Here is a 25,236-nt window from a genome sequence, read left to right as displayed (position 1 = left end):
GGTAACTGAAGCTTCAGTGTTCCACTTCACGTTTATAGAGACAAAGAAACAAAGAGAGGGCCTAAAGGGAACAAAACCGTAGAAGTTCATGATGTTACTTGGCTGATAAGGAGAAAATGTTTGTGGGTTTCTTAAGCTGCTTTATTCACCACTGCCTAAAGGTTAGCTCATGGTTGTTTTCATCATCATCAGTTTTTCAGCTGTTTATTGATTAATTAGTTCCTCATTTGTCTATAACTGGAAAAATCATCCCCCGTTGGATTTTTGTACCTAAGTGAGTACATTTAATTGCAGTAACACATTTAAAACCAAAGTCCTTTATACAAAAACAGAGGTACACCTTTAAAGATACTTTTTCTAACTTCCTTTTTTTTAAATAGTTCAAAAACCTTCCAAAATGAACTAGAACCTGAACGATATATCAGCTACATTGATATCGTAGCTGTTTACCGATATATCAGTATTGGCCTTTATAAAGACCTTTAGATTACGTTTTAGAAGAACCAGCATGGCAAACAGTGATCAGACTTACATGTTGGGTTAACTGGTGATTCTAAGTTGGCCACAGGTGCAGATGTGTGATAAAGAAAGCTTTAAGTGGTTAGTAAGACAAGAAAAGTGCTGTATGAAAATCAGTGAATTTTCCCAAAGTATGAATAAGTAATAGTAAAAGTATATAATATGATTGTACACCTAATTTTGAACTTGTTTAAAAAGGTGCAAATTGTCAGCTTGAATAGCTATTGCCTGTCAAAGGTAGAGGAGCAGTTCTTTGGAGCAGTGATTTCCAGTGTGGGGACTGAAAAGTCACATTTAAATGAAAAAACGTTTAATTTTCAATTCTGGCATTTAGTTGAACATTGCTAATAAATATTTAAGTTTTTAATCTTTAACTTGTTATATATGTTGTCAGTAGTGAAAAAGAACAAAAAGAAGCATTGTCAAGTGGTAGTAAAGCTTTGAATGGAAACATCATAACACCAAAATGAATCAAATGAAAAAAAAACCCGCAATGAAATAAATTCCTGGATTTGTCCTGTGCGGTTGCTCAAATGACAACTTGTGCACCTCAAAGGCAGTGTTGGGAGTGTTGGGAGTTCTGGAGTCTGTAGCGTCTTGCTTATTCTCTTCACAGTTCTTGATCTCATTGCGGAGGTCAAACACAGAGTGACTCAGACTTGTGGCTGTGAGCAGCCCCAAGTAGTGGAAAAGAAGGTGGATTCAAATGTTATCATAACAGGAAATGTGGGAGAAACTGGCCTCTACCTTCAGAACTGCAGAAAGAACTGGCAGCTCCCTCCGAGTCATGTTTCCACGTTTCAAACTGCTGTTTCCAAATTTACTCCTCAGTGCATCCGCAGGCATTCGGCTTGGGAGATGGAGGAGTAAACAATAGCAGAAGCTCAAAGCTGGTGCACAGCAGGAGGTCCTGAGAGGGGGTTTCTCGTCCCAAACACCCCCCACCCACTTCCAGGGTCTTTGTCCTTGGGATCCACTCAAACATGATTGGGGGGGGCATGGTTCATGGAGGGTCTTGTGTTTACCTGTCATGTTGATGGCTCTATTTAGGGCCTTGACACGGAGGAGATGCACCACTGAGCATCATTCAGTGTGTTTCCATGCTCACAAGAAACCAGCTAAATCATCGCCTTTCCTGCCATGAGGAAGCAAAGTTTCTGCTGTGATCAGTCATGAATGGAATAGAATAGAATAAAACAGAATGGAATAGACAACTAGTAACAACTAGGAGAGATTTGCTGAGTTTGGGCAGCATGTCAAAAAACAGGTTGGACAGTTTGACAGATGACTATGTTTGCAGACGACATTGTGCTCTGTAGTGAGCGTAGGGAGCAGGTAGATTATAGTCTGAAGAGCTGGAGGTATGCACTGGAGAGAGGAGGAATGAAAGTGAGCAGAGGCAAGAGAGAACAAATGTGTGTGAGTGAAAGGGAGACAGGTGTAACAGTGCAAAGAGTAGAGGTAGTGAAAGTGGATGCGTTAAAATACCTGGCAACCATCCGAAGCGTCAGACAGTGCACACGGTAATTTGTGACAGAAGGACAGCAGGAAGAGTGAAAGGGAAGTTTTACAAGATGGTAGTGAGTATGATGTGTGGTTTAGAGACAGGAGGCTGTGCTGGAAGTGGAAGAGTTTAAGTTGCTCAGAGTTTCATTGGGAGTCAGAGAGGAAAGGCTGAGATGGGTTGGACATGTGCAGAAGAGGAATAGTGGATATATTGGATAAAGGGTGTTGAAGATTGAGCTCCAGGCAAGAGGAAAAGAGGAAAACTACATGGAACGAGAGCATGCAGAGGGTTGGTGTGACAGATGCTGAGGATAGGGTGAGATCCAGGCAGATGGTCTGCTGTCATCATCATAGTTTTTACAGCTATTCTTTCATTTTTATAACTCCTTTATGAAATTGGCCTATTAAGCCTATTGGCTATATTAAGGCTAGATGCCAGATAAACAAGACAATTATCAATATATTGCATTACATAATTGGAAAAGCGACTTCATTGTTATCATTATTTGTCCTCCTTGCAAAAAAAGTTTTCAGTCACAAAATATTTTCCATCTTTAAGTTAAAATTCTAAAAGTGGCATATTATAATCACACAATGACCAACAGCACCACACTAAGACAAACGTTTACTGCAAAAGGATTTCATCAGGCTCGTTCAGCTTCATGTTTGCGCCCTCATCCTCTCCTTGTGTGTGTTCTTGCATGTGAATGTTACATGCACCTCAAAACCTAGCTTCTGTGTCATTCAAACATATGACACATCCACACCGCTCTCAGTCCTCCCTAAAAGCAAAAAACCTAAAAAAAAAAAACCTGTTTTATTCTCTCTGGACGTCTTCGTGTAAACAATCGAAGAGTGGTTTCCTTCTTTCGCTTCTGTAGCCAGCAATGAAAGAAATGACACAGCTTTTCCCAGACTCTGCTGCTGCGTGCCAGCGCTTGTTTTTTTTTTTCCTTTTCAGAGCATCTTCGCTTTTACACACAAACTTTCTTAGAGCTGCTCATTTTCTCTGTCTCGTCCTTTCTGCAATTTGAGGTTTAAATGCACGAGTTCCTGCACCGCCTCGCCCATGGTAGGCGCACAGGCCTGCTTTCAGAGGACCCTGCGTTGACATCTATTTAACGGTAACCACCTGCAACATTAAACCAAGTCTTCCCCATAAAAAACGTAATGATTAACATGATGAGGCCAAAATAAGCCCAGTTATGCCTCCACGACTCGGCTAATACATGTGTTTACACATGCACATGTGTCTCCTGCTGGTTGATATTGAAGTGCACATGTTTGCTGTGTTAATCATCTCTCTCACACACACACACACACACACACACACACACACACACACACACACACACGAACAATTTTGCAGTTAATGATCTTCAGTCTGAAGCTAATCGTTCCAGTTTTTGATAAAGGGACTGTTGTTCAGCGCAGTCAGGTGATAGCTGAGTGATGACAACCTGTGACTAGCATGTGGGGGGATTTCCGTCTTTTTCCAGGGCACAGCAGTGGGCACTGTGCCACTGTATAAACACACACATACACACACCTCGAGGCTGTGAAGTCACCACTTGAATCTAAATATAAAAGGGTGTGTCTGACCTGTGTGTGTGCGTGCGTGTGTGTGTGTTTCAGCTCACAGAGAGGCTATTCTTCTCTGACTCCTCAGTGCTTGGAGTGACCTCACCCTGTCTGGACATCCCACAGCAGTACACACACACACACACACACACTGCAGACATGTGGGTCAGACTGGAGTGAAGCTGAGCTGTGAAACAGCTGAGAGGAGGCGTATAGATACATACAAAGTGAGGGGAAAACCCTTTATCGAGCAGGGTGTGACAGATGAGAGATGTTTTGGCCTTTGTGTGCAGAGTGTGTCTCTGGAGCTGTTTCACTTTGTTTTGGTTGTTTTTCTACTGTTTGGCACATGCATGATGGCACGCTGGATCATTTCAAACAATTATACATGAGTAAAAGTTATTCAGCTGCGGGTCTTCTTCTAGACCTTGTCAAAGTGGTGACAAACCGTCACCCTCGAATGAGAGGAAATTGGTTCTGATGTTCAGGAACAAAACAGAAACCACCAAGGTTTCTGTTTTTAAACAAACAAACAAACAAACAATAACACCTTCTGTCCAGTTTCTATGAGGGAGAAACTGTCCAAAGAAATCAAAACGGGGACCACACTATAAATGTGTATTTCTGCAAGAAATTAGGACATTTTAACATTGAAGTCTATGGTGCCTCAAGTGGCCACTTGAGGAACTGCATTTTACAGTTTCGTTTTCCTCCCTCCTCATAGCTCATCGTTTGCTACAGCTTCTGTGAAGGACTGAGAGTCAGTCTCAGACAAAATGAGAGCGCCGCTTCAAAGAAAGAAGTGCAGCATCAATGTCAAAGCCAAATTTGTCATTTAAGTTGACATTTGATTAGAGATTATCAAGCCAGCGCCTTGTATCTCCAGGAATGTTGCCTGAGTTTGCCTTCGTGAACTCTCGATTAACGCGGATCCTGAAGCCGACGTCTTCGTGCTGTAAATTTTTGCTACCGATCGTCGGTCAACCTTTGTGGAAAGTTGGCTCTCTGGCAGGATGACGTGGAGCACCTAGAACGAAAAGGATGTCAAGAAACGAGTTCTGGGTAATGACTTCAGCCTCCCACACATCTGCCTGCTCTGTGCGTCATAAACTCTCTTAATACCGCTCTCTAATTATGCCCCACAAACCCACGTGCTGGGGTTTAGTATGTAAAACCCACAGGTGTGCGTGGCAGATTACAGCACGCCGCCCTCCTGCTTCCTTTTGCTCATCCAGCCTCTTCTTCCTACCTTCCTCATACCTCCTGTCCTCCCTTACTCCTTCTCTATCTACATAGCCTATTCTCTTTTTAAGTTTCTTCCTTATTAATTATCCTGCTGTTATCTGTGTATTTTTCCTTCTTTTTCTTTCATCTTTTTGTCTGAGTTCCCATCATCCCATTTCTGTATACTCCTACATCCTACATCCGGCTCTCATTTCCCTTCTTCCACATTTCTTTTTTCTCCAGTCCTCCTCCCTTATTCCTTCATTTATTCCTCATTTTTTCCTTAATCTTTCTCCTTTCCACCCAAACCTTTCTTCTTCCTTCTACCGTTACCTTTGATTACATCCTCCTTAATTCCTTATTCCACTTCCAACACACATCCTTCTTTTAGTCCTTTCTCTATTCTCTTGTAAGTCCCCTTCCTCTGTTTTTTTTCCTTGTTTTTGTTTCCTCTCTTCTTCATCTTGTTTGGTTCTGATCTTAATCATCTTTTCTTCCTGCCCTGTTTTTCACTCCTGCTCTTTAGCCTTCATAAGTTTCCCTCCTTTTGTTGTTCTGTCCTGCATCTTCTTTACTTTGTGTTTTTCTACCATTCCCCCTAAGCTATTCCTTCAGGTTTTTCCCATTCATTCCCATCTTTCTATTGCGCTTCCTCTCTTCTTCTTCTCTGTTTTCCATCTCCCTTTCCTTTGATACTTCTTTATAACCCTCTTTAAACATTAACCTCATTAGATCTCCTTCTTCTTTTGTTTTTCATGTAGTTGATTTTTTCCCTCTTCATCTCCTTTCTGTTTGCTCTTCATCCACCCCTTCCCTCCATCCACCTCCTTTCAGTTATTCTCTTTCTATCTATACATCTCACTTTATTCCTCCTTAGTTCCCCTTCTGTTTTATTTCATCTGTCTACACTATTTCACCCTCTTGTATATCTCCCCCCTCATCTTCATCTCTCTTCCTGTTTATATTTCTTCAGGCACTTACCTTTTGGCTTATTAAAAAAAATCCTTTTCCCTTCCCTTTTTCAGCGCATGCTGCCTTGCTTTCTCTAAAAATCTTGTCTTCTTCTTCATCATATTCCCATCCTACGTTTCCCCCTTCCTCATTACATTCCTCCGCTCCTCTTTCATCCATGGGAAAATGACAGATTACTCCTGAAGCTTAACGGCACACTGATAGTTTTAGCAGAGCCAAGCGTCGACCAGAGTGTGTTTTAATCTTCCACCAGCACTGTTTATTTCATTAGAGTCCAGCATTTATTACATTGCTGGATAATTAGGGGTCATATTATTGCTGTGTATTTGAGTTCCTAAACCATGCGTGTTGTGCTTTGGACTCTGTGTGTGTGTGTGTGTGTGTGTGTGTGTGTGTGTGTGTGTGTGTGTGTGTGTGTGTGTGTGTATAACAGTGATCCTCATTGTAAGCAACATTAAACATCCCAGCACTGCAGCCATTTCTGCCCCTGGTTTGTTTTCATAATGAAAAACTCATTAGAAACAAGTGAACATAAGTACTGTGTCACATGGGTTCAACACAGCCTGGCGGCCTTTTTGCATACGTGTGTCTGTGTGCGTGCATGTGTGTGTTCTGTATTTTACAGTAATGTGTGTGTGGAAGTGGCTTCAGTAGACACAGTTCAGTGTGATGTACATTACATTTCACCGCTCCCTGTGAAAATGTTTGGTGTTCTCACCTCTGTGTAGGGGTCAAAGGTAAACTTCAGCTTCAAAATGATGTCCTGAAGCTGTTATTGTGGTTTTAGCCGCTTATTAATTAATTGTGCTCTTTATTTTTTTGTTTACAGTGGTGCTTTGCTGTGGCATAAACTCTATAAACTATTTATGTTTCATAATCAGCTTTTTATTAGCACGGTTCAAGCGTAACACACTTGAGTTTTTAACAGCCCAGGGCTCAGATGTTTTTAAAATGTTAGACTAGGTAAGAGTCAGTCTGTACCTGAAGTCTGGATTAGTTTTTCACTGTAAATAATCCAGATCAAAATCCTGTCTTCCTTTCATTTAATGATATTTATCCCTGTCTGTCAGGGATGCTCAACATGCTTTTAATGAGAACAGTTTAACATTCATCCTACAGCTTCCCTGTGCCTTACTTTCCTGTAACCCTAGTTTTATAGGGTTAGGCTAGTATAAATGATCTAACCCAGTTTCACTAACCATCCGTCTTTAGCTGTCAGTGGTGCCACAGGGTTTGTTTGCTTTTTGGGGACTGAAGAAAAGTTTCAGTGGTTATAGGTCGGGAGGTAGAGTACGTCATCTGTTGATCACAAGGTTGGTGGCTCCATCTTTGGCTTCTCTAGTCTGCGTGCCAAAGTATCCTAGTGCAAGATACTGAAGTCCAAGTTCTTGCATCCATCAGAGTGTAAATGTGCGTGAATAGAAAAAAATGCTTCCGTGAATGTGTTTGAATGGCTAATTGAGACATGTTGTGTAAAGTGCTTTGAGTGCTCACGCTGAGTAGAAACGTGATGTATAAGAACCAGTCAGTTTATCATTTGCCCTTCCTTTGGTCTTTCTGTGAGGAGTTTGCATGTTCTCCCCGTGTTTGCGTGGGTTTCCCCGGGTACTCCGGCTTCCTCCCACAGTCCAAAGACATGCACTTTGTGGGGAAAGGTTAATTGAAAAATCTAAATTGCCCATAGGTGTGAATGCGGGAGCGCAAATGGTTGTCTGTCCCTGTGTGTTGGCCCTGTGACAGACTGGCGACCTGTCCAGGGTGTACCCCGCCACTCGCCCTATGACAGCTGGGATAGGCTCCTGCACCCCCCGCCACCCTGAGAAGGATAAGTGGAATGGATGGATTTATTGAAACGTACATGGAAATACAGGTAACAAGGCACAAGCAGAGTTTGTAGATTTCTATCCAGTTTGAAAGTCATTATTAATAAGTCAATAATACCTTTGTTCTTCAACACAGCCCAGACTCTCTTAGGCAGCGTTCTTGTAACTTTAAGTAGTCTTCAACAATAGTTCTCCAGGTTTCTTAAAGGACAGTCAAACCTTTTCTTTGGATGTTAGCAACGTTTAGATCAGTGGTTCTCAAACTTTTCACAATGAGTACCACCTCATAAAATATGGCTCTTGAAGTACCACACTTATGACCCACCCAACTCCCCGTTGCTGGCCGCAAAGGATTACCGCTCACTCGCAGAAGAAGCGGATCGGATTCTCCTGGCTACCAGGAGTTTCGGCATCCAGGCGATAGTTCCCGACTTACTGATGGCATCTCCCGCACCCCCACCGATTCTCCTGGGGGCCTCTGACTCATCGATGGTGGCTAGGATCTCAGCACGGTGACAACTTAACAGCGCCGTGCTGCCTTTGCAGTTTCAAGGCCCAGGGAAACGAGCCCGCAAGCACTCCGTAGTGGCCACGACAGCTGGCGATAAGCAAAGGCTGCTCTTCATAGAGGACTCAAAGCTCTTGTGTAGTCTTTGCATACCTCCACAATGGTATATTATTTAATCTTTAAAAAATGGAGACTTCCTGCACACCACCAGAGAGAGTTCAAGTACCACTAGTGGTACACCTACCACAGTTTGAAAATTACTGCTTTAGATGATCCCAAACAGCTTCAGTAATGTTGAGGTCCTGGCTCTGGGGAGGATAATGTTTCACAGTGTTTTTCTTTCCAGTTATGTTTCTTTAATGCACTGGCAGTGTGTTTGGCAACTAATCAGATAGTTTCAGCATGGTATTACAGGATGGGTCACAATCTGTTGATGTTTTTGTGACAGGCTGCTAATAATAAAATGCCTAAAGATACAGTTTAAAATTGGTTTCCTGTGAAGTTAACTGTTATGTGCAGAATTAAACAGGTTCATCTCTTGAGTTAGGTGCCCTTTGTTATCCTTGAATGATTAATAGTTAAATAATAAGTCATAAAATTATTCCTGGTCAGGTACAAGGAAAGGACTGAAAGTGAGTGAAAAAAAAGGCAGCCAATGCCAAAAGGCTTGAGCACTGTTGCTTGAGACCAAGTCCTTGGAAGCAAATACAAAACAGTAAGGAGTGTCTTAAGACATTTTCACAGTATAATTTGACAGCCAACCTGGAAAACCCTATATAACACTTACCTGAAAAAATGATGACTTAAGAGAGTAACACCTCAATCTGCCGACCTGACCCCACCCTCATCACCATTGATGTTACTGTTTTAGGTCCTTCCACAACAACTGTTAATAGATGCTCCAGCAGGGTTTTCCAGAGAGGTGTTTTTTGTCATCTGTTTGCTATAATTAGGGATGTTGATAGAAAACAGTTTTCTGGCATTGCTCCTCTCAGGTATGATAAATGGACACAGGCCAATGCATATTAGAAAGACCTGATGACTTACCCTAAGTCACTAAGTCATCATTCTTAAATTGGACTCTTAAAATAGTTTTAAAACAGCACAGAAACAGAGTGCTACCAAAACCCAAAGTTGTGATAAAAGTGTCCCTTTCAAATGTGACTAACTGCTTAAAGTTTTTCATGTTTGGATGAAAATATTTAACCTTTGAAGTCGATGACAGCATCAGACCCAGGAGAGCTCGGCAGAAAGAATGAGTTAATATGTGAAAGATCTCACTTTATGTTTGAGTTGGCTCGCAGGGCCGAGTCCCCCGCTGCGTGTCTGTAAAATCCTGAAACCGTGAAATCAGACCTGTGTTTCCATGACACGCATTCCTTTGATTTTTTTTTTCTGAAGCAGTAAAAGCAAAAAAGTGAATGAATGAATGATTAATAAAAGAAGGGGCAGGTCTGCTCTCCGTTTCCACCCTGGAATATATTCCTTTACGTTTGCCCCAGAGACATCTTTAAAGAGCATTTATTCTGGGTTAATAGTGGAATTCACCTGGGGTTGATAACTGAAAGTGATGGATAATAAAACCAGCTTCTAGCTGCCTGGTGACCTCTGACAAAGCCAAAGGAGAAAAAGGATTTCAGTCACTATTTGAGGGTTGTGAAATTTGGGGGTGGGGGGCGGCCCGGGATGTATGTATCTAATGATTAATATTAGATACATACCAACAGCATTTTATCACTTATCTCTGAAACAAAGTTTTGTGTTCCCAGATTACCCAGTATCAGTGTCTTTAGTTTAAACACATTTAAATTAAGACAGTGGTTTGTGAACAGAAATCTGTTGCCACCCTCACTTGTGCTTATTGGTTTGTTTGTTGTTGTTTTTTTGCAAAAAGGTACATTTTTGAAACTGTTTTAGCTCGAGAGGCAGTGAGAGAAAAAATGCATGACAGTGCCAACATACTTATAAAAGATGACAAAGTGTTTGAGTTGACCGATTAACACACAACCCAAAACTTGACGACCTCGCCTGTGCGTCACCTGTAACAATGGTTTTTGACACCTCAGCATACGTCAATAAAGATGTGGTTTAATGACCTTTAGAATAGTTTCCAAGGGTTTTCCAAGTGTAGCTGCATAGGCAGAGACCACCCTCACTAACTTCTGAGGCACACCCAGTCATTTTGTTGTATAAGCAGGACTAAAATATGACAAACCAGATTGGCCAACAAGTTATCCGGTTGAGAAAATGCAAGATGAGATAAGCGTTCGAACTTTCAAAATAAAGCTTGTCCACTTAAGCTTGTCCACTGATTCTGTTCTGGCGCGTTGGATTGTACATGATGGTTGGTCACTAAAAGACTTCCTCCCCCTCTAATGCAGCGGTTTCTGTGAGGCATGCAGGTGTGGATGCAACGGCGACTGCACGGACTCTGTCAAGTTTCGAATCTAAACTCTAAGGCGGTTCGTTTATAGAGAGAACATGGTCCAGCCTCGACTAAACTACCAGGTGTACGTCGCAGGTCTGAGCAGAGTAGCAGGTATGCGTTGCATCGGGGATGCCACAGAGTACTGCAGACCTGGAGAGTACACACACTGCAGCAGTAAACCATATAATCAACCAATGACTTCCTGCATTTTCTTTGTTCACAGCTAGCCAATAAGCAGACATTCTCATGTGGTTTGTAGTACGGATGTCATGAGACGCGATCAAGTACTTTGTGATGGAAAAGTTCTGACAACTTGATGGTTTGATACTTTTTGATGTTTGAAGAGAATTTACAGTAATGTTTCTGATGATCGAGGAAACAACTGTTTTATTGATGCTATCAGGCTGCAGCATTTTTAAGTGTAGGTAAACAGCGCGCATTTTCCATCCTGCTTTTCCAATGAGCTACTGTCACTGATGACACACTACCTATGTGGAAGTGTTAGTACTACTGAAACGAGGTGCCAGCAGAAGCGTTATAGTGCATTTGCAGTGACATGCATATTTGTTCTTTGGATGCATGAGCATGTTGTTCCAGTACTTCTCTAAATGTGGGAATAAAACCGCAGCAAAATAAATGACAAAAAAAGATCCGTCCTGATTTTTCTGTCATTGTTGGCCTGACTGTCTTCCTGCCGGTGGTCCGCTCAGTAAGCAGGTCATTTGCCCCGTCCGTCTGTGTGTTCCTGTCTTTTATTTCTTTCATGCTTTTTCCTCTTCGTGTGTGTGTGTGTGTGTGTGTGTGTGCGCGCGCGCGTGTGTGTGTGTGAGATTTATGGCTGAACTGAAACCTCTCACCACACTGCACCGCACAATCGTCAATGTCTCACTTCTCTGCAGCCTAAAAAACACCCTGAAACATCCCAGCAATGCATTAACGGCACAGCCTTCACCACTGTGTGACCCGCAGTCACCTCTGTGCCAAACACACACACAGAGTCTATTACAGGGGAATGTGATGGGTTTCTGTGGGATGTTTGGTTCGGGCTGTTTTTGGAGATGCTGTTTAGGGTGAAGTTGCCAGGGGGACAAAGACAGTTTAACAAAAAATGTCTTCAAAATGGGCTTTAAAGGAGTCGTTCTGGCAGCGCTGATGTGTCTTTGAGTGACTTTTTTTATTATTAGAATGATTTCTTTTTTTCTTGAATGTCCTTCTGTTTGCCTTCCAAGTGTCCTCTTTCATCTCAACCAAATCGTGTCTTTGTCTGCAGATCGAGGACGGAGGGAAGGCTGCCCACTGCAAGAAGCTGAAAGTTGGTGATGAACTCATTAACATAAACGGATCCCCCCTCTACGGCAGCAGACAAGAAGCCCTGATTCTCATTAAGGGATCCTACAGGATACTGAAGCTCACAGTCAGGAGGTAAACGCTGTGAGAACTACACAGATCCACGAGAGGTTCATGCTAGGGTTAGCAGACAGAGCTGTGGGTGGAGATGTCATTTGACAAAATCAGAAGCTACGCATACCTCTCACACAGACTCGGATTCGGCGCTGCTGCAGAAGCAGCTATACCAGCATTCGTGAGAGTTCATTTATTTATTTAGTTCATTTATTTAAATAAAAGTTTGCAACGGTGAGAGGAACTGAACAAGAACAAGCTGAGATAATATTATAATGTGTAATTACCTCTAACAAAGAACCTCGGCGAACGGGCTCACGAATGAGGTTATTACTGCAACATCGTCCAACAAAGTCCCCCTGCAGTTTTGGTAAAGATAATGACTTTGCTGTGATTCTTGGCTGTATTTACATGTGAGATTGTGCTGAGAGAGAAAGTCAGAAGAAACAGAAAGGCTCTTACTTTGTTCTGAGAGCGAGGGCTTCATGTGTTTGCAGCTGCTGAGCAGTGGGAAACCAACGAGTGCAGGAGATCGGTTACAGAGCAGCACTGTCAATTTTTTTTACCCGGTGCTCCTTTTCTGGGGAAGAAAGCTCGAAAGGGGAAGGAAAAGGCACCAGTTGGCAACAAGGAGGTGACCTGAAGGGTCATTACTGAGTAAGGTTTGTCAAAATAAATCAAGACTCAGATACTAATTGATTTAACTAGTTTATGTCAACATCATTAAAGTACTGAACAGTTACCACAACTCTTAACCTGGTCAGTGCATATTTTTGAAGTCAGTACACTTCACCTTTAAGGTAAAGACCCTACAATATTAGAGAGAAACCCCCAACAGTCAGACTGTCCCCTATGAGCAGCACTTGGAGACGGTGGGAAGGAAAAACTCCCTTTTAAAAGGAAGAAAGCTGTGGCTGAAGCAGGCTCAGGGAGGAGTTGCCAAATGTTGTGACTGGTTAACTATTATCAGTTACCCGATAGCCACATTATAGTATCGTTAAGATAGTGTGCTTCGGCTGCGGTTAATTTACAAAGGGTCATTACAGCAGGTACCACATGTTTCATTTGGCTCGTTTTATACTGCGTGTCCTTCCTGATACAACCCTGAACCTCTAACCCCCTGGTTTGTGTCTTCTCGGAAAATGGTTTTGAGTATTGAGTATTTTCCTGGTTATCAGTATCATGTTTGAAATTCCTACCTCTCACCTGTCAGTGGAGCCAGAATCCAGGAAAAGGTCACCAACATGTAGCCACACATCTGAAAGCATATTGATTTGTTCTCCTGATATTTAGATTGTAGTATTGATATTTTAACCTTGTACAATGCACATTCACGTGCTTTGCAGACTGCTGTGTGCATGCTGTAACAGTGTACTATCACCAGGGGGCAGTGTCAAAGGAGTAATGCGGTTCACGCTTATGATATTGCCGGGCCTTTAGTTTGGTCTCTGCAGCAGGGGCTAATGTTCTTCGTCTTAGAAATGAGATGATGTGAAACTCGAGCTTAAAAACATTTAATACGTCCTCTTCAGCCACTGTCATTGCCCTTCGAGGCCCTTCTTTGTGTTCGTTTTTGTTTTTCGGCTTCTTTTTCTTCACGGTGAACAAAGTTGTCGCTTCCTTTCTCTTTTATTTTTCAGCCATTCAGCATTCGGCCTATTCACAGCATCATTCCCGTCAGCCTCTCTGCTTTTATTTTGAGGCATGTCAAGCTCCCAAGCTGAGATTGCAGATTTCAAAAAATAATAATAGTTTAAAAAAAACAACCATAATAGTTAAATAAACGGCACTCGTACATAAACTTCATCAACAAGTAATTTCGTGGCTTCACAGTGAACGTTGGCTCATTCGTCTTCTTTGACTTGTTGACCCCTAATATTGTGTTTAGTTTGATTCTCAGCATTGGGAAGGAAGGTGAGGGAGGAAGTCGCCGTCCTTTTCCCCGGTTCATCGGCACCTAAAAGGCGCGTTCTCACACTTAAGATGTTTTTCACGGGAAGTCACCTTTGACTTTCAGGGTGTCTGAAAGGAAACCGATGAGCAGTGAGGGCGGAGTATAGGTGACTCTGCTTGTGTGTGCGTTTGTTGACATCTACACCAGCAGTTGTATATCCTTAGTGCTTTATTTAAAAGTCATAATTGCCGTTATTCAAAAACTCACAGGACTGTGCACACATCCAGAAGATTTTAACTGACACTTGCTCTGACTTGGACTTTTGCATTCACTTCATGGTTGTAACTCTGACGTCAACTCTCTTTAAGCACCGTTTATGGTCCTTTCCAGAAAGAACAATCTTGCTCTATAGCAGATAAATTTCTGTTTATCATTTAGGTACTTTGCAACTAGCGTGCTTGTCAGAGCTTCCTGCTAAAAACAGCTACGCATTGTTTCTCCTCAGAACTTTAATGTTTGATTCATGGGATGTTTGAGGTTGTGTGTAGTCTAAGGCGCAGGCTCCAGCGCAGCTCTGGACCCTACACTGTAGCTTGACATGCACCTTCACAGAAGTGTAACTGCAAGTTGAAGTGGTGCACACTCCTCAGCAGCTTGAAAGGTCTGTTTAGGAGTAATATGCAGTGTAAACACGCTGTATTGATTAACACAAGGATGCACCTTATTGAGACATAGTAAAAGGGTAGAAATTTGTGCACAAAAACACACAGACACACAAAGGGCAAAAAAACATCATTTGTGTTTTGGCTTTGGAGCTGGAGCTAATGACGGGAACAGTTTCAGCCCGTCAACTGAACTCCAGTTGGCATCTTAATGTGGATTAAAAAAGTGCTGGGGGAAAAGAGCAGCAGATCTGAGCTCTGGCATTTAAATTGTCAGGAGCTGGACTCAACCGATTGCTGCTTTGATTGAACTGTGAACTTCAGCTATTTATCAAGTTCTTTTACAGTGAGTTCAGATATGAAATCTAATTGAATTTGCGTGTCAGGTTTTTGTTATCACTGACGTTTTGACAGTTTTGAATATCAGTATAATAAATCGACGCGATGACAGGAATTTTAACTGTAATTACATTTGAATTGTAATTATTTCTAACAAAAATAGTTTTAATCTGTTCATTCTGAAAACACACCAGGGATCAGCGTGCTCGCAACTGTTTTTAGATGCTTGCTTTTGTGCTTGTGCTGCACAGCCATCTGTCTTTCTCAAGAACCAACAGTAGTCCGCAATCACGCCCGGATCAAAATCTCCCTGATATCAGTTCTCCATCACTTTTCTATCTTACATCAAATCTGTCCTGCCTGCTAACATCTTCAAGATTTGGTGGAAAAACACTTGAGGTAAGTGCGTCTTCAGTGTCATTCTGGCACTCCTGAGCTGATATGTTTTCATTGTGTTATCCACAAGCTCAGCATAATTCTCTGCTCTGCGATTGCCAACAAAATTCGGGATAACCTGTGTTAATGCTTCCCATTGCTGCTGATTCAGGACCAACCTTACCTATACTTGGCGTCACTTTCCTTGAGACCAGACTTATTTCTTGAATGCTGAAGGGCGTCGCTGTTTCTGTCCAGCCATCCTAAGTTGTCCAACAGTTGGCATGTCATAACTGGGGGAAAAAATAAAACAAACCAAAAAACAGGTAATGAAAATGAGTTCGCAAGTGATGTCAGCAAGTAAAATTTGTTAAAGTACAGTTGACTCCCAGCAGCAAAATACTGGTTGATCAGTGTAATAAAGTGTTTCAACAATGGGCGCTCTGTTACGGGGTCGTTCGGGGAGGCCGTACCTGTTTCTATAACAAGCAATTAGTTCAGAGCACACAGAATGAGTAACTGGAGTTGAGTTAATGGCTGGCCTGATACTCTAAAATATTTTGACAGATTAGTAATAGTCATACTACCATTTGTATTGGAAATGTCATTAAGAATACGTTCATTTGAAACCTTTTTAACTTTAATACTTCTGACCCATGTGAGGACACGTCACAGTCTTATCAGCGATTTGATTTGGGGATATTTATTCTGGTACTTTTGTTGGCTTGATTGACTCTGAGCCTACTTTGAATAACCCTTGTTTCTCTCTACCGATGTGAGTAGTCTCTCTCATATTTCAGGCCTGCTTTTACAACAAAATGACCGGGTGTGAATTAGTGGTTAGTGAGAGTGGTCCCTGCCTATGCAGCTATCCTTGGAAAACCCTTGGAAACTGTTCAAATAGTCATCAAAGCACATCTTTATTGATATACTGAGGGTTCAGAACTCGTCTTTAAGAGTACAGGGGAGCTCATCTTTATAGGGGAAAGGGTTAAGGGCTATTTGTATAGACTTAAACCTATATGTTTCATCTTAAATTGCTGCTCAGACCAATTAAGCAGCTAATAATATCAACCAGAGCTCTGAGAATTGCATTAAAACAACAAAAATCGGACATTTTGCCAAATAAATGAAGAAACGAGCTGCATGTTTTTCCATAACATCTTAAAAAGTTTTCAATTTAAGCTGTAAATATCCAGAAAGTCTGAAGCTGCTAACTTGGCAGTACATCTACAGCATATCTATGTAACCGATCAGACTGTTAGTGTTGAGTGTTTAGCATATGTGTGGACACATGTCGGCTCTCACACAGCTTTGGGAAAGCCCCAGCAGTCAGACATGCAACACATACCAGACACCAGCACCCACTGTGGGTTTCACTGGGAGAGTTCTCATCGCCAGTTGCATTCCTAAAGACATTTCTGTCTGTCCACTGGTCAATCTGTCAGCCTGAGCCTGCTGAATATGATGTACAGTGTAGTACGCATGTGGGTGTAAATACTGTTGTGTGCATGCCTAACAGAATTAATCCGCCTGCTGCAGAAACAGGAGCAGAAAACCCCGAGGTGCTGGACGGCTGGTCTGGTTTCAAGGCCAGAACAAGGCGCGTTGCTGCCAAACAGCTGTCTGAAGCTGTCCAAGGAGACAAAGCAGTAGTTGTAACACCACTAATATCTTGGATTTACATCTTAAGTAAGTTAGGTAGTATGGAAAAATCAACGCCAGTGTGAGACAAAAGTTGATAAAAACAACAAAGCGTATGGAAACAGGGAAAGCTTTTTCTTTTCTCTCCCTGCAAAAAAAGAAACTATTATATATAAACATGTGTTAGATTTCAGCCTTCATCCACTAAGTTGCAACAGTAAATGTACACTTGGAAAATTTGCACATGAAGATGTCATTAAACTGAACAAAACCTATGAAGTAATCCTTCTATCTAAAGCTCAGATCCTACTCTTATTTGTTATGAAATTTGCATGAACAGTATGTCTGCAAGCTCAGTGTGGATTGTGAGTGAGACTGGACAGATCGGTCTAGTCTGGTGACAGAAAGAGATCTGAGCCTGAAAGCAAGCATTTCATCTACGTTCCCACCCTTGATTTATCATTGAAAGACTGAGATTGCAGATAAAAGTTGTGGCAATGAGAACTTAGAGGCAGGATGTGGAGATTGGCCATTTGGTAGGGGCTCAGAGTCAAGCTTGTATTCCTCCACATCGAAAGGAGCCCGTTGGGGGTGATTCACGCATCTGACTAGGGTGCTTCATGGGTGAGGTGTTTCAGGTCATTATCTCTTGGCTGATTTGGGGAAACACCTTGGCCTCCCGTCAGAAGGGCTGGAGATTAATCTTGGCATCTGTTGGACTGTTGCATGTTGGACCTGGATAAACGCAGGAAGATGAAAGGATAATGTTTACAGTGTGGGTGACGGCATAATATGCAGCAATTGGCAGGTGGAGGAAATGATCTTCCTCTAAAAGCGGTCTGTGCTCAGAATGCACATGATTTTTGCTGTTACAATGGTCACCATGCCTGAGGAAGCAATTATAGTCAGAAAAGCTCACCGTTTTATATCTGAGAGATAGACTATACATTAGTGAAGAATGGCAAATTAAACCAAAGTGCATGGAGTCTTTAAGAAGGATTTCTCTGCAAATTATGTACAGCAGCTAAAAGAAAAAAAAGTTCCACCTAAACTTATGTCCACCTCTGTTTTTGTATGAGTTAGAATTATAAATCGTCGTTAACAATGGCCATCCTCCACTGCAGTTGTATCATGCAGTCTGCACCCTCTATTAGAGCTGGTCTCCTAATTGGTGGGAGCACTTTTATGTCCCAGAACAGCTGAAACTGTGGCCAAGAAATAGGGAGCCTTTGGTTAGAAAATGGATGAATTAACTAACTGAATGAACTTTAATTAAAGTTAACGTTAAAGATTTCCCCCCTCACCCTCTTCTCTGACTGTTTGGAGCTCAGGTGGTTAAAAATGTGGGCGCATCTCATCTTAAAACTCATAAAACAGCATAGCCTTGTAAAGATGACATTCAGTATTATAACCTCCTTCAATCTGTGCAAGCTCCTCTGTATGAATCAGCATTTCTGTGCCATTAGCCTGCGTGTTTCTCTGTCTGTGCCCATAAAGAGGTATTATTTGTTTTTTTGGCTGGAGTGCTCTTATTTTGGTCGCCCACACATAAATTAAACCCCCTGTGATTGACACGTTACTGACACTAATGACCAATCACAGCCTCTGTATTAGGTGGGACTGTGTTGCACTTTGACCCTGACGCTGTGCCAGTCACGTCACCCGCCTGCCAGTCTGGTTTTAGTCATTACTGTACAGGAACAAGGAACCCTCTGAAAGTACTGCACACACACACATACTGGCTGGCCAGGGATGATGAAATGCTCACATTTGCACACTTGGCTCTGCTTGTATACTTTTAACAGTGGAAAAGGGCCCTTAGTCAAAAGCCAAAACTCATTACCACCTCTTTTAGTAACACATAGGGGCTGTTGGTGCAGAGATGTAAATGGATGGACGTTCGTGTTCCTTACTACATCTTTAGTGGGAATGTGTAAAAAGCGTGACATGCTGTGGTTTGGTGGGACAGATATTTTTGGCTTGGACTCGGTGATGCCAAAAAGTGGCTAGCTGAACAGAAAGTCCCTCTTTTGCCATTAGTTTCAGATCAGACTAATTTAGTAGCATTACAGTGTTTGTATGAATACTTGAAACTGCAAAATGTGGAAGATTAGTTCACAGTTCATAAGTTTACAGTTTCAGTTAACTCAACACCCATTTTTGTGTGTGCTTTCATTATAAAAAGAAAAAGAAAAAGAGCAGAACAGCAGTGTTTTCCTGCACATAGATGTTGCTTCGGCTGGTCACCAAGGTATATAAAGGCCTACCATTTATTTATTTATTTTTTTGTGTGGCACATTTGGCATTTTAGCATCTTTTTATCCATTGGTGCCTCTGGTGGTGCAGTGGTTTGCACAATTATTGGTTTATTCTAGCTGGAGACACAAATCCACTTTGGGGTTGCGTCAGGAAAGTCATTCGGTATAAAAGCATGCCAAATGAAACATGCCGAGCTGCTAGCTGTGGTGACCCCTTGTAGCAAGGGAGCAACCGCAAGTAGCTTATAACATGTTTTTATCCACCCGAGTTACAGGTAGTGCAAAAGCATGGACGTAGCCACTGCAACGTTACATAATGACTTTTGGACACATTTTGAATCCTCCATGTTAGTGTTTTGGTCACAACATGTTAGTTTTTAGAAGCTAGAATTTACTATATTTGGATAAGAAGCTATTGTGCTAATCCTGTGGTTAGCTAGCTTGCTTATGTCCCAGTTACACAGACCTCGAGACTTGCTGGCAACTACTTGGTAACTACTGGTCATTTTGGAAAAAATAAGTACTGCTAATGGTTGTAAGTAGCTGCTGTAGCCCCATTCACATGGGCCTAGAGATCAGTCAGTTGCAAAGAGGTATACGAACTGTATGTGTCGTTTGCATTGAAAACGACACGTTGTAAAAATGAGCAGTACTTATAAGAAGCTGTACAGGCTGAGAATGACAGCTGAATAGTTTCTGAAGTTTGTGTCTTTTCCTCCATACAAAAAAAGATGAGGGCCTCATCAAGCACAGGAAATGTTTCAGGTTGATAAAGCCACAGCCCTATCAGCGCTTTACAAGCTCATAGTCTGACAAGGCCTGAACAGCGCCCTCTTCTGGAAGCTTGTGCCCGTTTTGTCTTTTTGCTTGGCAACCTAAAGGGAATCTTTCAACCAATCATCTTGTTTTGTAAAAATTTGGCAAGACTACGTTTAATTTACATTTCATTTCTTTTTTTCCCCACCAAACTAAGGGCCCTGCTATGGTTTTACATCTGTATGCACATGTGTATGTGTTTAATAAAGGTGCGAAATTATCCTGCACACTCGTTCTGTTATTCTAAGCTCCATTAAAGCTCAAATGGTCTAAACGGCCTTACATGGGGAGTAATATTGTGGATTATTATGTGCTCAACACGTTTGCCTGTGGAAACATCAGGAAGTCACTCACCGGGGGTCCCCTGTACAGTAGTGGCCTCTGAATAAATGGTCTTTTCAGCCGATGGGGCCTGTGGGGAAAATGTACACACTGTGGATTTAATTATGAGATGTAAATTCAGTGGAAGGAAATGAGTTGGCGAGGAGAGATGATGATTTTGATAATAGTACTTTTGTGCAACTTTTTTTTGCACTACTTCTTTTTTTCTTTTTTGCTAAACTCTGCTTGGAAAGCTTTGAAATAGAGGCTTGTGTATGATTTACAAAAGGGCGTATTGTGTCTGACAGCTTTCCATTGCATTTACAGTAAGGACTTCACTCTCGTGCCTGTCGGCTGCTACAGAGATGTTGCATTTAGTCTGTTTTCTATCTGTTTCTCGCCATTCTTAGCACCATTGTTTATTCTTTAAATAAAACACATTCAGATCAGACTTACTACATTGTCCTGTTGCTGAAAGAGGAGCAGGCCAAAGGAAGGCCCACAGGCTAAATCTGGCAAACCGCAGGATTTTACTGGCCTGCCCAGCAGTTCAGTGGAGGGTAAGAAAAGGGGAGTGTGTTTGGGTCCATTTTAGCTTTTATTTTCAGGAGTGATGCTTTATGGCTCCTTTAACAAGCCAGCTGAGGGTGAAAGAGACCCACACTATTGTTAACTGCTGCTGTATTTTCTCTTAATTAAGACAACCACTGTCTTAAAAATGCTTCTTTTAACAGAAAAGCAAAAAAACATAAATTTGAACATCATTTTATGAAGGACAGGGCAGTAAAGAGCATTTTTGTCCTTAATTACCCCAAAACAGCCGCAGAATTGGCCACACTTTATAATAAAAATCACACTAGCATACATGAAGACATGCTTATGTAGATATGATCATTTGCTACATATTATATAGGGGAGTTCTTCATGTGAATTCGATATGACTGACATATACTTCTTTTGATATGTCAAAGGAGGGAAATGCCAGTGTAAATAACAACGCTAGCTATCCATATGGAAACAGTTTGCTTTATAATCTATTTTACATAAATGTGAAAATAATTTTCAAAGTGAGCTCCATGTTGTAATGAGCGATTTGGATCATAAACTCACTAGAAACATTTTTACAGAGATTATAAATCAAGAATGAAGCCAGTAATTTTCCCAGACTTCCGTACAACCTGAAGTCTCTGTGCAGCTAGGGGAGTCGCCCCCTGCTGGCCATTCAAAAGAATCCATGTTTAAAGCACATCTGCATTGGCTCCACTATGTCTGTCTTTTATGAACAGTCTGTAAATACCACCTGTTCCACCTTCCACTGTGGAAATTACCTGCGCCTCTGTACACCTGTCTTACTGGACTTTGATGGCTTTCAGTAGACATTTTGAAGCTCTTTTCTAACTCATAAATATGTTTTGCATAAAAGGTTAGCTTCATACATCTATAGGAACATCATTTCCTCTGCTGCGTTGCTGTATCTCTTAAAAAATGAAATGAACATCTCATTCACACACTTTCCTACATAAATGAAACATAAGAGACTTTTTTAAGCGTCTGTGTTCTCTGATAAGAATAGTTTTCAGTTTCTACGCTTGCCAGCCCTCTGCCCTCCTTTTCAAAGTGTTGTCGCCTCGGAGTATTTTTGTCTCTTTACATATTTTGGGGTGTTTTTAAGCGAGTGATGATTTTTCCAATATATTTCTGGAAGTGAAGTTTGGGGATGTTTTGTTGGCCCGACCTGGAAATGTCTCTTCTATAGTACTTCCTGTTTTCAGAGACCTTTTGTTAATTTCAGCTGCAGTGTGTGTGTGTGTGTGAGTGTGTTTTGGCTTCCCTCAGTGGTGGGCAGCCACGGAGCATGCAGGAGGACATTCTTCAACTTTTGGATCATTATTTCCTGTTCTTCCCAGAGTTTCCCGTCCCTGCTTCCTGTCCAGCTAATGTGTTAGCAAGATTTGTGTGTTTACTTGTGTGAAAAGCAGCGTCTTTAATGGGAAGCGGACAAAGATCAAACAGTTTATTTACAGCGACTGATGGAATAGGAAGCTCCTCTGTACATGCAGGTGTACATGCGCCTATGTTTATATTACATTTGCCAGCCATGATAACAATTACATGAACCCGGAAGAAGCATTTAAAATGTTAGTTTTATTCGACCATTTTGATGTGTGCAACTGTAAATGGAAGCACCAAATCTTTAGAACTTCAGTACCAAAAAACCCGTTTAGGGGGCGCCAGTGAACTACACATAGCATGAATCTTAACTGGTGCGAAACAGAAGCGATCAGTATTTATAGAGTCAAACTGCTTGACTTTCTTTGTTGCATCTCACTTAAGCTATTTTGAGTGATTCCTGTACGAAGAATATGTATCTGTGTGAATTTAAGAGGAAAAATCATTTAATAAATGTGCAGCAGTAACAAAGTATTTTGGTAAAAAAATGTGAGTTTACAGATAAAATGTACTGTGTCTTCAAAGTCTGGATAAACCAGTGTCACAACGTAAAAATGTCTGCCTGGTCTAAAAAGTGAGCCTGCATTCTTTTTCATGCCCAGCAGGGGGCGACTTCTCTGGTTGCAAAAAGATGGGGAACGTTCATTAATAGAGTCTAAAAGCACAATTATCCAAAGTATACTCGGTGACTAATGAATGGTACATGACTAGTTGTTACCCAGTGAACACGCTGTGTCTTCAGTTACACGTAAACCTCTCATTCCACGTCAGGGTTAACAACCAAGCTGGTGAAGGCAAAATTTGGTGTTTTTTGCTTTTAAAACACTTTAATTTAGATTCTGCTGCTCAGCGGGTGGCTCAGCTCATCCCATATAGCCTCCCCCACTTACTCTGCAGACAGCTTTGCAACCACCTCCCCCTCAGACCCGCCTTTCATACAGTTGATGGCTTATCTGTGCTGTGCTCCGGTCTTACTGCTGCTTTCCACGTACAGGTTTCCCTTTATCAAGCGAAATATGGGAGGTCTCAGTATCGAGACATAGAGCTCTTTTTCTCTATGATTTTGTAATAATGAAGAAGACTAATATGCACTGTAGAGCAAAAAGAGCCAAAGAAGTAAAGCCTCGGTTTGGGTTCAGGTCTGTAATTTGGCAGCTTCGGTTGGGTCTGGGTGCTCTGGTTTCCTCCCACAGTCCAAACATGAATGTTAGTTTAATTTAATTAGAAAGCCATTGGTGTGGATGCAGGCATGAGTCTGTCTGTCTCTGTGTTAACCTACCTTTTGCTCAGTCTCTCCGCACAGATCAAGGTTATCTCGCTCTGTCATACCCAATTTCATTTTTATATACGTCTCTATAAATACTCTGTCATACTCTGTCAGCAATCTGGTAAATGTCTAAAACTCATAGAGATGAGACGACAGAACAACAGGAAATACCCACCGACTCAGCGAGGCAAAGGCTGGAGTTACGTGGCAGAAGGAGAATACGTAAGGAAATTAAAATGATAATTACAAGAGAGCCTGACATCACGTTTGATGATTTTGACAGCGTAAACACGACTTTATGACAAAGCCCTTTCATCTCGACTCACCCTTTCATCTGCGCTTCACATTAGTCAAACATTTGTTTTTAACCGAAGGCCGCAGTGGGGAGGAGGGAGAGGAGATGAAAGAATGGAAACAGGGAAAGTGGCTGGGGGAGAAAAGAATCCAGGGTTTGTGGGACTTCTCTGGTATTTAGGTGAAAGAAAATGCTGACATGTTTTGACATGATTCCTGACTCAGATAGGAACGTGAGAAAAGATGACATGTAGCAAAGCTGCAAGATTTAGGCCATTAATTTAACACGAAATTAACTAGTAGTTAAATCAGGTCATATGAGCTTAGTTTGTGTGCATTGTCCCTGACAAATAAATGGATGGATGGATTAACGGGGTGGCTGTCAGGAGGGAGAGCAGCGCATCTACTGATCGGAAGGTTGGTGGTTTGATCCCTGGCTCCAGTCTGCATGCCAAATTGAGCAAGACCACAGATGCATTGGGCATTAAACCAGATGCTTCCATCTAGGTGTGAATGTTAGCTAGAAGGTAAGTAAATAACTTACTCTTCTAGAAGAAAGTGCTTGTTTGAATGGGTGTGAATAGCAGGTTGTAGAGAGTAGAAAAGCACTAAGTCCATATGTATATCAGTCTATTTACCATTTACAAATAGACAGGTAGATCTGTCAATAGACACATAGTTGATGCATGGATCAATGGAAAGATGAAGGGATCAATTGATTGATATGGATATAAATAGGTAGATGAATGGATGAATAGATGTTAGCTGGATCGGTTAGACTGATGGTGGATGGACTGATAAGTAGGTAGGTGATGATATATGATAAGTGGGTTGATATAAATTAATAGATAGAAATATGGATCAATAGATCTAGATGGATTGATTGATTGATGGGCTGTAGGGCTGCCACGATTAGTCGACTAGCCACGATTACGTCCACTATCAAAATCGTCGACGACTGATTTAATAGTCGACGTGTCGTTTGAAGCTTTGTAAGATCACAAAAGACGCAGGAATAAGTAGTAGGATTTAAGAGTGTAATAACGGACTGAAGCAGAAGATGGCAGCACTGCATGTACAAGGATGCCAGCTGCCGTTAAACCCCGAAGAAGACGTAGCTCTGTCCCAGAATTCATAGCGCAGCCCAGCTCAGTTTACATAAATGGCGGCATCTAGTTAGTTTTAATATTACTCTTATTATTCTTTCTGGGTCACAAAATAAACGTTTAACATATTTTCAGGCGAGAATGTAGCTGTGTAAACCTCAAATATCTGCTCAGTTTATCAAGACACCACATATTTTGAAAAGCGCTCCGACGTTTTCGGAGACGTCTGTTACCCACCAGCCGGGGACTAGGCTCACTAGAGCTCCCGGCCAATCGTTTTCAAACCCACCGCCGTCTTTCGCTACTCAGGTTAAACATATATATAAGTCACTTAGATAACTTAAAAAT

General features: G+C 41.7%; 1 protein-coding gene across 3 annotated transcripts in view; it reads left to right on the top strand.

Moving 5' to 3' along the window:
* The window catches only part of shroom4 (shroom family member 4), a 102,377-nt gene that overhangs the window by 23,719 nt on the left and 53,422 nt on the right, over window positions 1-25,236 (top strand). For all 3 annotated transcript variants that reach the window (XM_080899050.1, XM_080899051.1, XM_080899052.1), the window contains exon 2: window positions 11,832-11,983. In XM_080899050.1, coding sequence (XP_080755176.1) covers window positions 11,832-11,983 — 152 coding nt within the window. The remainder of the gene's footprint in view (window positions 1-11,831; window positions 11,984-25,236) is intronic.

The sequence above is a fragment of the Rhamphochromis sp. 'chilingali' genome, assembly GCF_963969265.1.
Source record: "Rhamphochromis sp. 'chilingali' genome assembly, chromosome: 1".
In the NCBI taxonomy this organism is placed as follows: Eukaryota; Metazoa; Chordata; class Actinopteri; order Cichliformes; family Cichlidae; genus Rhamphochromis; species Rhamphochromis sp. 'chilingali'.
The sequence above is the reverse complement of the archived record's forward strand: the minus strand, read 5'-3'. Positions and strand labels throughout refer to the sequence as shown.